The sequence below is a fragment of the Varroa destructor genome, unplaced genomic scaffold (assembly GCF_002443255.2).
Source record: "Varroa destructor unplaced genomic scaffold, Vdes_3.0 BEIS01000002.1, whole genome shotgun sequence".
Lineage (NCBI taxonomy): Eukaryota > Metazoa > Arthropoda > Arachnida > Mesostigmata > Varroidae > Varroa > Varroa destructor.
In genome coordinates, this window is record NW_019211455.1 from 35,258,824 (window position 1) to 35,273,841 (window position 15,018).

Here is a 15,018-nt window from a genome sequence, read left to right on the forward strand (position 1 = left end):
TAAATCTAGTTAACAAAATTATCACTTATATGCAAATTGTATAAATATCGCAAAGAAGCAGACAATTATTTTGCCTTTAGGGAATTCACCAATTCGTGACTGATTAACTCAGTTAAAAATTTAATAATAAAAAAATAATGATTAAACTAAAGGTGGAAAAATAGAGCCATCACAACCAGCTTCAAGATAAATACATACGGCTCCGAAATGCGCCAGATCGTGTCTGTAAAAAAGAGTTTCATTTGTCATTTAACGAACCTCGAGCAGACTTTCTTAACGACCTCCTGAGTCGATCCCTGAGGCTTCTGCGTTGCAAGATTCCCCTGTCACCAAAGGCATTAGAATCCATCATCGTTCCATTCGAATCTGCTCCAGTCAATCCATCGATGAGAATCAAACTTAATAAACTGTTAACTCGGAAAAAATGGTGCTCTACCAGTGAGCACATAGTAAACAAAAGAAAGCAAAAGGAAAATAAAAAATATAAACCCGACGAACAGAAAACTGGTTTTTTGAAAATGAATACAAAGTAATAACATTAATTTATTAAAAACTCGCTACATACAAAAAGGTTCAACTTAGTTATTAAATTTAACAAAACAAAACCAAATTAAAAGTTGACTAAGAATGGACAAAAAATTTAAATGACACATGTACTATGCTAATGCGCCATTACAGTTTGTCGATAATTTTTCTGTTCTGCGAGGAATTTAGAGCTTTTCTTTTACTCCCCCAGTATTTAGTACACCAAAGTATTTATAGTGATCAACAGTAATGAATGTGTTTCCCAGGTTATACGTTAGGTACTAAACGAGACAAATAAGTAAAATGGATGACCAACTACCTAGCACATAATACATATCACAAGACGATCTTCCCGATAAAAACAAAATAGTTGTTGACATTAGGAAGTGATGGTTCATCCTAGAATATTGGCTTGCTTATACGAAAAGATTAATATTGGAAGGTGAATACAATGCTTCCTGCTCAGTAGATGTAATACTCAACACGATGAGTACGTTTTTTAAATAATACATGACACCCTGCAAGACAGACGCGGACTTCCCAGAAGCAAGTGAGTGCGAGCAATTGACAAACGTGACAGAAAACGAAGAAGATACAGTCTCCACAAATCCGGCGCCTTCGTAGGACAAATTTTCTGCTAAGATTTCGTGTTTCCATGTGCAACAAAGTTTCTGTCATTAAACAGTAATGTCGAGGAGACAACTCTACTAAGTAGATAGATTATGAGCAGAGAGTATCTCGAGAGTGGCTCAAACTCTACAAACGGGCAATTTTATATCTACTCCAAAAAGTAATACTTGTCTCCTGCACCTTGAAGTAAAACAAACTAGCCTTCACGGATGATAAGTTAAAAGAATAAACTTCGTTATAAGACTAGAAATTCTATTTCAAACGATTCAATTCAACCTGACTAAGAGCTGAATCAAACATTCTATACAGTTCTTTTATATACTATTATCCAAAAGTAGACATGCGAACTAAAAACTGTCGCACTTGGACAGAGAACGGGAATGATTTATGGGCCCACTGCGTATACTTTTTATGTAAAAAATAAATTGCATCTCCGCTGGACCGCAAATAAAAGCTGATGAAATTACGGAGGTCAACGGTATAAAATACAAGCAGCTTTCGTTAAGACAGTGACACTGATATCCAGTTGGGTGGCTCTGTTGCTTACTTTGGGGATGTGTGAGCGTAGACCTCAAATTAGTAGGCTTTTGAGGTCTGAAGATCTCGAATAAAATCGGACAAGGCAAGAATAAGTGTAATTAAATAAAAAAAAAAAACAGATTAAGATCTGGCAAAGATCTTATTAAGCAGAGATTTTTATTTTCTTGAAGAACAACTGCGAGCGGTTTTTAGCGTTATATTTGCGACAATTGATGTGAGTTTGGGCTCATCATCACTAGCCTGCATTTAAAGCGCTATACATCATAGTTGAACATGTAGAGATAGCATTGTTTTCTATTATAAGTAAGCTATCATGAACGGTTTTTTTATTAAGACGTCGCTGGGACTATAGGTTGGTAACGCGTTTGTCTGATAAACTTATGGACAGTTAAGGTTGTCCAGCTTGAAAACCTGCATTAGGCACGACTTGCTTCGTACTGGGGTCCAATTACCTGAGGTAATAATTAACGGCAGTACTAAACCTGGAGCTCAAAACATCTATTTAGTTTACCTGCGATGGTAACAGACACGCGTATTAGTTTGCCTCAGAGAGTCCTCTGAGAGCGGATCGGGACAATCAAGGAATACTTTTTCAGGAGAATGACATAACATTCATAACCATTTTTTTTTGAGAAAGTCGAATTACAAGCTTCGAAGTTTCATTCGCTTAGATAGCTACCCATTCGCAAAAGCTGATATTAAATTATTCCATCCCTAAACGTTTCGAGTGTTTTTTTTTGAAAGAGATTTGCCAACGAAAATAAACTTACGTGTACTAAAAATGCTTATCTTCCAGGATACGATATCTTATTATCGAAATATAAGTATGATCCAAGAGCGTCGACGTGAGATGTCTTTAATCTTCAAAGAAGAAACACCGGTGAAATATATAAAAACGGTTTCAAAGTATTTGTTTTCCATCGGTCCTCATTAACTAGCAGATTGAATGCTTGAAAATTTACGATGGGTAAGCATCGCCATGAGATAAAGCTGCCCTAAGGTTTTGGATGCAACAAGCAAAAACATGCACTGTACCATAAATACACGCGTTTAACGAAAGCATGTAAACACAGTAGTGTACAACCAGGTACCTGTGACATTACACGGAATTATTCTTAAAATATTTCCATGCATAAAGTAGTTTAACAGACTGAATCAACTGTTTTCTCGAACATTTTTATGCCTATCTGAGAATTGGCGTTATTAGTACACGGATACCTTTCGGGGTGTTCAGTGCTGGTGGCGAAGTGCTGCCGTACTGCGAATAGAGTACGAGGATTAGGAGACAACTTCGGTAAAGCGCCCGAGTGCCTTCAAGCAGATAGTTGTCGAATACCCGGATCAAATAGGCGACTGGAAGTCCTCGGAAGAGCCATAGTGGCCATGTCAAGAAAAACACGCTCACCTAAAAAGTTACAAGAAGTCCTAATTTCCAAAAATTGTTTGTTACGGAATACTAGCTTTTATTTGTGAGAAGACATGGATGGTCTGTGAATAAGACACAGCCTGTTGTACTTGTGGTAGTGGCGGGTTTTCTTGGGCTGCTATTACCTATTTGTATAGCCCACAGTAAAACTGCCATTTGGGCATTAGTAGCAAAGCTTTAAGTTTGCATTCTTGGACTCTACCGGTCGTTATTACACACATGCAATAAAGGCCAACAGAGTTAGGTTATTGATTCTGCAATAGGAACGTATTGAGAATTTAACAAGAATATGCATAGGGTGTTGTTTAAGCAACCTAGTTACACTGTAAGAATGTAACAATTGAGACCACTATTGCCATAAGACGACAAGAATGCATGCCCGATAATTAAATTATATGCATTATATCTATTCACTATTATGTCTTTACAGCAAAAAAAAAAGTACTTTTTAATATTTCAACACAAATATGCGTGCTGAGGGACAGTAATTATTATGAATAGTAATATCAGAGATTACTTTCAATGTAAAACCAACAAATGAAGGTACAGAATAGCTGCCAAACCGTTCTGCTGCAACAAAGTACACAGCTACATGTTTTTGCGTACCGAGATAACTGGTCTGCTTTGTCACCTGGAACTTGAAACCAGAAGGTCTCCGGCTCTAACCTGATTAGGCACATCCAAATAGATGCAGTCTTGTACTTGCAAATCTGTTAATAAAGTAAATTAATATAAATTTATTTATACATGTCTGCTTATTATCGTATCACGTCATTATATAGTAATAGACAGAGCAACCGCCAACATTTAGCAAGCATGTCGTGTGCGGTGCAATAAATGCCTTGATCGTCACTCACGTACAAATAACAGATGCCTTATTTGTAACCCTTTATAAGACAACTACTGCACCACTGACCGAACTTTCAGGATACCCGATCTATAGAATAACGTGTTATTTCACAGAAATTTTATTCAGAGCAACCACATCTCCCGAAATCTTCACGAAAACGAAACAAAACTTCTTTAAAAGACCTAAGCTCTACGCTTACGAAACTCTATATATGTCAACACTGTACGAAATTTCTATGTAGTTGATCCACTTTTACATTGCTCAATCGTCTATTATTTCTGACGTATATATTCTAGAAATAAACCACGTGCGGAAACGGTTATTCGGAAATCGATCTCAAGCATTTACTTTGACTATCGTGCATAATTGAAACATTCTTTCTGAAAGAGTGCCTGTCTAGGTGAACGGCGAAAGTCACTACTTTTATGCCAGGATATGTGTCTATTATACGTCAGGTACATGGCGACTGTGCGTATTGCTATATACTTCTTCACAAAAACTCCTCGGTTGGCCTGGTCTAAAACGCTGTAACGAACATGGTTCTTAAATGGCTGTGTTCAGCCAGATATAACTGCCTTCATATATGGTGTGGGAGCTTTTCCTAGGACGCTTTTTGATATTCGGGTCGCTTGATCAGAATATTCTCAACAGGTGCCTTAACACTCTATTCACAAATCAAGCAAACTAAATTATACATAAGCGCCATTCTCTAAGCCGCTCTGGTAAATTAATCCTTAAAAACGGCTTAATTCTGGCTAGTGCTGGAAGCTACCGAAATCGAAAGCAAGGGCTTACTGAACCTGCGAGAGCTCATCATGAACTAAACTGACTGCGCTAATTTCGGAGACATGTTTATTGCGCGTGGTTATAGTCTGCGACAGCAGTCGTCAAAGGATGCTGATAACATCATTTGGAGACATTCTTAAAACTAGTTTACTATTTTACATCCGCCCTTTATCACGCCTTTGTCGCCATCAAGCTCCATTACACGTTATCGAACCCTCGACTTAGTTTTTAAGTGCTTCCTCTAAAATTTCGGGCACAACATTTGTTTGACGCAATACGCTTTTTGTCGCTTTTTTGTCTCCATGCTGGACCCATTCCTTCAAGTCCAGGTGGCGCCTTCTTTGAATAGTGCATTCAGTTGTCATAAACCTCACGACAACGATCCTTTTTCAAAGAAAATGTTTCTGAAGTGAAGTTCTTCAAATTATGATGGTATTAGACCCTTATAGTTTTAACAACTCACACACGTTTCGAGCAGATTTACACGTACACCTCCCCCAAAATTGAACAGGCATGACTCTAAGAAGCGTTTCTTGACTTTATATATCAGGGCTTATCAGCACTTTCGGTGTTCAATAAGTAATTTTTCCATATAAGAGACCCTTTGACCGTAATGCCTTCTTTGGTGACGTTTTTGCTTTATTAATTACACATATGTTGGACACATAATGACGACATTTGCTGCGGCAATAATTGTTTTAGAAATTCCCAGGAACTAGCAACTAAAAACGATAATAAGTGTATTTTGTATTTGATTACAGCATATATATAAGTGTCGTCAGGCTAACTATAAAAGCCTGTTATTTATAATATTATGCTGATCGGCTAATTGCAGAACTCATTAGCAAGATGTAGAATCGTCAGAGCTTAGGGAAGAGCGGGATAGTAGCAGATTCGCCACTAATGTGTCGTAGGTAGTGTTTTTTTCTGTTTAGCACTGTTAATTGTTCATCCTATATGAATAAGTACTCGGAATCACTTATATTCAGGTATAGCATCAAGAGTTTGTTTCCATTTGGAGTCTAATTAAAGTGATTACAGTTAGTACAGGTAACTGAAGTGGATCGATCTGGGGTTTTTCAACCCTTGGCTTCGTTTTGTGTCGAGAGGCAGCTGTTTGATGGAATGTTTAACGGCGATATCGAAACACAGAAGGGCTTTTTTAACATACCTATGAAACGGCATACTTTTAACTAATTTTCCTGACTATCCATATAGGGTCAAAACTTTACCAATACAGGAATCGGGACCAGCGCGGCAGTTAGTTGAAATTCACAAAATGCATTTAAAAGCACATTAACCGCCCAGACTACGCCAGTCTTGTCGCACGACGTTAGCAGATAATATGGATGTAATGTAACAATGGCAGTCACTAGAGCAACACTAGCTCACGAAAAGCCGCTACTACAACAGTCTGGGGGCGGGAGGGGTATATTTGTTTTCGTATACATATAAACTGGATACTTTACGAAGTTTTTCTTCAGGTTTTCTTTCAAGATTTTCTGAGTTGAAGAAATTGTATATTAGACCTTAAATAATATAAAAATAAAACTCATATCAGATAAACCATAATGAGTACACACGCGAGTCTCAATGTTACTTAACGTACATCATCGTTTAATATCGATTATTATCGATATATATATATATATATATATATATATAGATATTAGAGCGGAAAAGCAAGTTCTGTACAGCAAGTAATTACAAACGAGGCAAACATCAGACGAGGTAAATTACAATCCGACAAAAGCAAATGACAGCTCCGCAGACATCATGGAAATACTCTTCGAAATAATAGATCAAGCTGTAGACAAAATGTGCCTCGTACCGTGCATTATACTTTTAAACAGTATTGGGACTACAAAATATAAAATTGCACAGTTATATATGTGCTCATCAGTTATATTGAAGTGCAGTAAATCTTCCCTTCGGAATAAATTGCGACGGTAGTGGTACATACTGTACGCGAGTGCAGTAGAAAAAAACCTATATCGAATTGCTTTAATGTTGTTATTACCAAGTGTCTCGTTCTATTTTTGTCTGCTTCACCTGCTGATACTGTAAATACAGAAATCAATTGCATAACTGTGTTCCTATGTGATTTTGTCTACTCGAAGAACTTCCAATAAAATTATGGTAATTTTTTGCTCAAAAGGTAGCGCCTATATTTTCGATTAACAATATAATTCAACGATTGTTGGAACTTTTAATAGTTGAGATAAAAAGACACCAGTCGTGCAAATAAAAAAAACTTATTGAAAATGGGAATTTTTGCAATAAGTACTAGCTGTGCGTATTTTAATTTGTACCTCTTCGTTTTTAGCGGATAATGATTTTTCAATCCACTTGAAGGTTTTCGGTGAGAGCTTTTTCGTGAGTCGTTGAAAAGTTAAGGTAGACCTTGTGTACATGTTCGGCGTTTGATCCATATGATGGACCCGATGGCTTTCCATTAGGGAACAAATAGCTCTGAAATAGCACAAAGAGTTGTAACCCCAGGCTTTTCGTGATACAACGGGTATTCAAACTGTAAAACAAATGTTTACCAATGCCCACAAAGGTCTCCCAAACATGACTGAACATACCCGCTCTACGTTAGTCGATCTAATCTTTTTTGGTGCGCATTGCCTATCTGCACACGCACTTTTAGGTTTAATTAGGAGATGTGATTTATCAGGCGTCAGCGCGTCACCGCCAAAACAACTGCTTTAAAATGATGCAATAGTTCTTCGTATGGAGCTCACGTCCTCAAGGCATGGCGTCGTTTACTCACTTATAAACTTCAACGTGCGGCAAATAATGGAGTAGCAGAGCTGTTGCTGGGTATAGTAAGGGCGCGTACAGCACATGGGAATAGGACGCTGCCAGTGTATTCAAGATTCGAATTAACCGTCCCCTGAAAAGAAAAACAGCACCCAAAGATTTGTTGAAGTACGTGCTCCGTTTAGCATATCTAGGTGTCAAACGCACAATCAGTCATACGTAATGTGTATAAAAAACTATTAAAAAACCTTGCCATGGCCGTTTAAGAAATAATATTGACGGTAAATTGGCTAAACTTAAGAGTCGGTCAATTTTTCATTATGGGCAGAGTTTGGTTACGGTCTTTTTCTTAAAAAGGAAATAGACCCTTTCACCAATATAATCCCTTTCTACAACATTCACACGTAGAATATCTTTGTATTCATTCGACAGCTTTGGCTGAAAGGTTTTTATTTTTTTCATTGCATTTTCTTATTCAGCTTATGTTGCTTAGATTATAGAAAACAAAATGCACAACAAAACTTACTTGGCCGCGTCATTTAACCAGTAGTCATCTGCAAAGATCGGATCTACGAAGGCTGGCAACGATGACATGGTAGCCATGTTATCGCTCCTGAAACAAAGCTTCATTTTAATCTGAATATACTCTTTCGGTAACTAATATCAATGAACACATGTACACGCACAGTTACAATATCTCATATTCTCCCTCGGCCCTAGTTTTCTGGACTGTTTACTAAAATTCCATATCCAGCCCAATTTTCGTTCGTAAATATTGCAACCGACCCACGCAATCCCCCAACTGATGCATATTACTATGTCAAAAAAGTATTGATAGTTTGGCTCTGTATCAACAGCCCATGCCTCAAACGCCCTAATCCTAGCTGTCCTTTTCAAGTCTATTATTGCCGGATTAAATGCACATGTGCCACCGCTTTTAAAGAATACGAAACGTTGATGCACCATAAGCATCAAGCTTTCTGTGCTGAAAAGGCGATACGAGTGATGATGTACAAGCCATTATTGTGGTGAACAACCCACGATTTGCTTTTATAGAGTTCAGGTCTATTTTACCAGACAGCGTTACGCAGTTTTCTTGACATATCCTGGTAATACCTCCCACTCATAGAGGAACCACACTGTATGTATTTATAAAGCAGAACTTGCCGGTAGTCGTAGACGACGATGAAGGGAAACTTTGTTCTGGACCTAGGTTTTTCAGCTTTTTCTATTAGCTCTCTGAAAGTAATAGTGCTTCTCATGCATTAAACTACGTACTTCTTGTGTAATCCAATTTCTAAATTGGCTTAGATGAGACGTCCGGTTATTGCAATGCATACATTTGTTCTCAATCATACCACTAAGAACCACACACATTCTAAGACTGTATATAATCTATAGAATCCTGTGACTGCTTGCATATTTGTACTGTATAGTTAACTTGGAAAAGCGCAAGGGAACAACGTCGTCCTTTTTTTCACTGTTTATATGATGCATGCAACTAGGATAATCACCGGTGTTGGGGTGGGTTCAATTAAATTCCCCCTGCTAGCACTAAAAATGCTAGTGGAAACGGTACCTTCCCACAGGAGCGAAGGCCAGTATCCACTACCGTTAGCTTCCAAAAAGCAATTTACGTTGAATTAAAACTCATGGGGTGGCGAATTCTCGTATTTGAAGTAGCTCATAACAAAGATTATTAATGATGAAACAATGTCCCTTGGAGCTATCCATTCAATATTCTGAAACAATGCAAAATGCATAAAATATTTTCGGTCTCAGTTTTTTCAGTCCACTTTCCAAATGCCTTTGGTAACATCTAAAATCTAAGCGCATATTTACAGATACATCTAATTTCTTTTACTCCATGAGCTATATTTTTCAGCGGATTTATACTCCAAGAGGGTTCATTACGACTTCAATGTTCATTTAAAATGGGATTGCTTTAATTAGACTGAGCAACTCCAGATTACCTTACGGACTGGTGGACAGATGAGAACCCACTCTCAGGTATTCTTTTAACATACAAGTATCCTTGAAATATGTTATATATCATGCTCTAATTGGAAACGGTTGTGCAGAAGAAGAATCTGGTGAACGAACGCTGACTGTTTGCGCTTCAAAAGAATAGAACAAAAAAAGTTGACACTTACGTATAGGATACGCAGACAGAGTTAGAATTGTAAGCGATCAAGATAAATGCAGCTTGGTATTACACCGCATAGGCATGAAAAGCTCAAGAATGCGTTGTAACTCTTCCACGCCAATGCAAAATTTGCTTTAATCTCGCAAGCTTAAAATTGCCCATCGTATATATAGACATATGGGTCTTAATCAAGAGTAATATTACCCATTTTTTGACAGTGGGTTCGCTTCTGTTCATGACTGAAGGAGCGTATTTTTATGCTGAAAATAAAAACTTACACTATGCGCATGGTATCAGTTGTACCGGACAGTACTATATAATAACGATTCTAAATTGTTACACTACCAAAATGCGACTAGCTAATAGTAAGAATTTGGTTTCGGTCTAGTGGTTGACGGGTTCACGAGCTTTTTATCTTCTTTTCTTATTCGAAATTATAATTGAATTATACATAATTTTGAATAGCTTAATATCGCACCATCACTTAGTTGAAGCTGTTTTTTGTTACAAGAAAACTTGCGCAAAGGAACGAAACACTTCGGGGTAATTAAAATTTAGAACAATTCAAAGTATAGAGAAATTAAGACTTTTAATTATAATAATGAATATACTAACAAACAAACTAATAAACAATGAAATATATATAAGACGCCTTTCCCATTTGTGATGTTCATACCATTTTTATTTGAAAAAATGTACGACTGAACATCATCAATTAACACTGTGGTTAGTTCTGTGGGTCGGTTCTACGGCTAGAAGTTTTTTTGCTAATTCAAAAGCAGTGATAACATGTTCGGAATAAGGGGCTACGCTCTAAACGATTAATTGTAAACGTATCTGAGAGTAGATACATCATACATGGTAAATACATACAGCAGAACTCTAAGAAGACAGAAATGGAATTACTCGATCAACTGGAATAAGCAATAAACTGTTTTCTGTTAGGACAGTCAAATTAAACCAGCTAAGTAGGGAAAACCATTAGCTTCTAAGCGAAAGTATTTTTCACTTACTAACACAGTTTACCCTTAAACTGAGCGGTCCAGGATTACCAAAACAAGAAAGATTCATGCAACGCTCTAAAATAATGCTTCCTGTCATAAAGCGCTCTCACGCAATCCTGTTGTTGGCAATGCCTTGACGTGAGCCCATCCGGGCGTATGAGTTTCACCCACAAGCATGTATTTCTAAGATCGACGTCACATGACAATGACTAATTCTTACCTACAAATTGCAAAAAAAATTTCCGTATTAATATCGTAATATATTTGAAATACACGGTATTAGACCTATATTTACCACTTATGACAAAAAAACTACAGTTAAAGATAATAAATTAAATATTGAAATCTAATGAGATCAGTGTCATTACTGAGTGTTGTTCTAGATATTTACCTGTAGATTATTTAAGCGAATGTCGAACCATGGGTTTATATAGCACTTTTCATGGTATGGATCAATGGTATGCGACGTTGATTGCGCCGAAATTCAGTAATGAAGTTCTCTGCTATACGGTGCTCTGTAAACTTTTTACTTAGTTTCCAATTACTGGAATCTTCCTTCCTCACCGTTTTTCCTTGTTACATGTTGCAGTGTCGACAGCCGAACCGATTTCATTATTTGTTGGATCATTCTTGCAAGACAAAGACGATTTTGGTAAAAAGAAACATAAAATGTCTAGCGAAAGCTGCTATAATTGCTCAACAAGCAATTAAGTATATAGTTTTTCTAAAGGCGAGCAGCTCCCATAGAATCTTGACAGGGTAGAAGTGTAATTATTGGGGTGGACAACACCATATAGAATTTGACCGCGACGTAAGAGTCCAGCACGGTGCTTGCTATATAAGCCGATCCTACCACATTAGTAGTACCGTATTTCCGGTCACACATTCCACACCTTATACTCAGTGTATGTCTTTCTAGACTTATCCCCAACAAGTAATTTTGGAAAAGGATCGGATAACTTGGTTTCATAAGTAACTTCAAATGGAAACAGTCTGCCAGCAATGAGGCGTGTATGCAGAAACAAAAGAACCGCTTTACGTCTAGTAGACATGTAACCGGAAAAAGCATAATAGAGGTAAGTCAGTAGGAACTTCAAACACAAAACTTTAAAAACAGATGGCATCCATTGACAGAAAGAGTGCCAATTGAAACGGAGTTATATCGAAAGAATGGAACCTTTAGATTACGCAGACCTGTCTGCATAAGAAGAAACTGATAGAATAGGAGATTCAGTTTATGCTTAAAAACGAGCCTTAGTAGACATCGTGCGTTCTTCCACGAGAGAAAAACTACCCATTCCCAAAACCATACCTGTATGACTCCACGCTACCACTTTGAAAACACATTAAAGCTAAGTCACTCGAAAAAATAATTTCAATTAAGATTTGTTGCGTTTACCAACAACGTAAGTTCATACACTGTTAAGCGGATGACATCAAGAAAAAGGCTTCTCAGCAATCGATCTCAAAGATATCACCAAGTTTGTACGAATTATGACAATAATGCTAGACTGGGATCCGTACAGCTTCACGCCTACAAGAAAACTCGACACTTGCTTTTCGATCTCTGTGCAAAGTTGAAGACTGGCATTTGCACCATACATACTCTATGGCTCTTCGACTAGCAAAGCGTTTCTATAACATTTCTATAACGCAATTGCAAATGCGTTGCCTATCTCACTGAACACCGTTTCGGCTACCACGACGTATTTTATTTATTAATGCCTATAGTGAATAGGAATTCGTGTCAAACGTATTTGGCGATATAGACAAAGCTTTTAGTTGGATTAATCGAATTCGATAATTATAAATACTCCGAGCTATTGGGTTGCTAAGAGTTACCAAGGTTTCCGACCAAGATGGCTTGGTGGTTCGCGCACTTTATATACTACTACATCAACCTAATACTGGTGTGGCTTTAATTCTCACTGGGGATCGAAGGGATTTTCGTATACGAATTTTTTTGGTGCCCTGTTCCATAAACAGTGTAATGGCAGCGACTATAACCATGGGCAAAAAGCACCTATTATTACGCATGAAACGACTTTTAGCAGTGGCCACAACCATAATAACAACGGCAACAAACAGCACCGCCTCGCGCGTCTTTTCGTCCATCGGGGGCACTAATCGTGGGCCCGTATTTCACTGATGCAACAGACGAGATAATCAAAAACCAGTGTGAAAACTATATGACATATAGTACTTCGCATCGAAAATGACACAGTAAAATGTAAGCTTGCTCTTCACGCGTTTTATTGCGAATCAAAAAGCGCATTTTTGTGAGGGAGTGATATAATACAACTGGAGTGGCCTCGTTTGAACGCACGGCGGACCAAGCAGTGGGTCTAAACTATATATTGTAATAAAACATACACACATATAATTATTGGATCCATTAAAGACTGGATATTTGCTAGTTACTTTATAAATCGGGTTCTACTACAGTACTATATTTCGTCACAGTGATCACGTTCGTCACGATCGTCACAGTGATCGGTATGATCTTAACAACAAAATTTGTATACACTGAAGTCGCGTGAGTGGAAGCCTTGCATCATGCATTCAGGTGCAATTAAGCACAAGTGATTAAACATGTTGGTGCCGAGTATTGTTATTGTCTTCAAATCTGTTTGTTTTTCGTATGTTTCCACTTCTCATTGACCACTGTGGGGTAAAATGCGAAATTGATCTCTGCCACCTTCTGTATGCATGTCGTAATAAATGCTTGACCGCCTCGTGTTTTAGAGAGAAATACAATTATGTAGGGAACTCCCTGACAAACCACGAGGTCTTTATTACCTCTAAGCAAATGCGGGGAGAAGCGTGCATTTCCCGCATCACCTTCAGAAACGCTGGCTCGGTCCTTGTCAGGGCAGTCAGATATTGAAAGCATAATTTCTTCCAGATTATTGGGATTTCACACGAGGCGCTTGATAAAACCCTTAAAAGAGATAAAATTTATCCCTATTGCTAGAGATAACTTTTGTAGCTTTTCACTAATACTTGCAGCTAGCGTCGCTTTTAGAACTCTATTTACAGTGTGCTGTGCACATCGATTCGCTGTTGAAGTTGCGATGAGTCCAACGTACGTGAATGACGTAACGTGTTTCAACTGTGTCTACAAAGGCGAAGGAAACCGCAAGAAGCGAGCTTCCTTCCATTTTTGAAATTCACGTCTTTCATCTCAGCTTTCTTTACTTGCGGCCCAATATTGGTGACGTAGTTATTTAGGATATTGAATGCCTGCTGTAAACGATGAAAAAGTTACGGTATCACTTACATGTAAGATTTAGAATGATTTACACACTAAAATGTCGTTCTTGCATTCGTGAGGAGCGCTTGCTGATGGTAAGATTGAAGAGTAATAAGCTCAACTTATCTTTTTTGGAAAAATTTGCCGCAACTCGATTTCACTCCGTGCTAGGATGTCATTGTCGAGAGCGATTCGGTTTTTGCGATACTTTTTTCAGTAACCTTAGCTCACTTGAGACCCCCAGTTAGGCAAACTAAGCCGATTCGCAGCGAGAGTATAAAAGACCTACTTAGGTCGATTTAGAGTCTTCTTTATCTCCTTCTTAAGTATTTTACATGTCCTCTTTGTCAACATGCCGGTACGGAGGCCGTTGCGCAGAGTACCCCGGCGGTTAAAGCAGAAAGTAAACAGCAAACGAGAGTGCTTTATAATTGTTTATACACGCAATTATTATTCGCTATATCGTTCCAAAACTTTAGATCTATGGGGTGTGCCTTCTCTTTGTAGTCACGACTATTCGTCGTTTAAGGAGAGCATTAAATACTCAAGTCTCCATACTCCGTTAGAGTTATATAACGCAAGGGATGATGATTTGGCCTAAAGAAATATTGTACCGCCAAGAAATCATAAATATATTCTATACACGGTGAAGCACAGTAATGTCTTTTCGATAAAAGTATATCTATAAATGGACACAATATGCTCGTTTTGGGTGTGACTAAAGGGTCATATACTCATAAATATCGAGACTTAAATGGCAATGAGAATCCAGTTAATGATGGGAAAGCCAGCCTTAGCGTTAATGTAATTTTGAAATATCACTTGGCTAGCGAAAAAAACTCCCAAACCTTCGTAGGTAACTTCTTCAATAGCCTACTGGCCTAAGTAGCACATCGTGCTGCAGTTTTTAGGGCAGACCATTTTTGAACTGATATCTTTATTTGAATTGCCCATACCAAGAGGAAATGTAGTCAATGGCTTTTTAAATATTTCGAATCATCTCATATATTTTAAGGGCTTAATCATGGCATACTTTGTGAACTCTGTGAAGAACTAGCCTGTAGTTTTCTGATGATGAATTTGATCCCTTTG

At 37.8% G+C, this 15,018-nt stretch overlaps 1 protein-coding gene across 8 annotated transcripts in view; it reads right to left on the reverse strand.

The window, feature by feature from the left end:
* Window positions 1-15,018, reverse strand: part of sky (GTPase-activating protein skywalker) — a 45,286-nt gene that overhangs the window by 12,021 nt on the left and 18,247 nt on the right. For 5 of the 8 annotated variants that reach the window (XM_086982002.1, XM_022793256.2, XM_086982007.1 and 2 more), the window contains 5 exons: window positions 8,050-8,136; window positions 7,534-7,656; window positions 7,070-7,229; window positions 2,914-3,100; window positions 259-432 (listed from right to left, as the gene is read on the reverse strand). In XM_086982002.1, the coding sequence (XP_086838128.1) occupies window positions 259-432; window positions 2,914-3,100; window positions 7,070-7,229; window positions 7,534-7,656; window positions 8,050-8,136 (731 nt within the window). Of the gene's footprint in view, window positions 1-258; window positions 433-2,913; window positions 3,101-7,069; window positions 7,230-7,533; window positions 7,657-8,049; window positions 8,137-11,064; window positions 11,292-15,018 lie in introns of those variants that run through there. The other 3 variants (XM_022793261.2, XM_086982003.1, XM_086982004.1) reach the window with 3 other exon arrangements.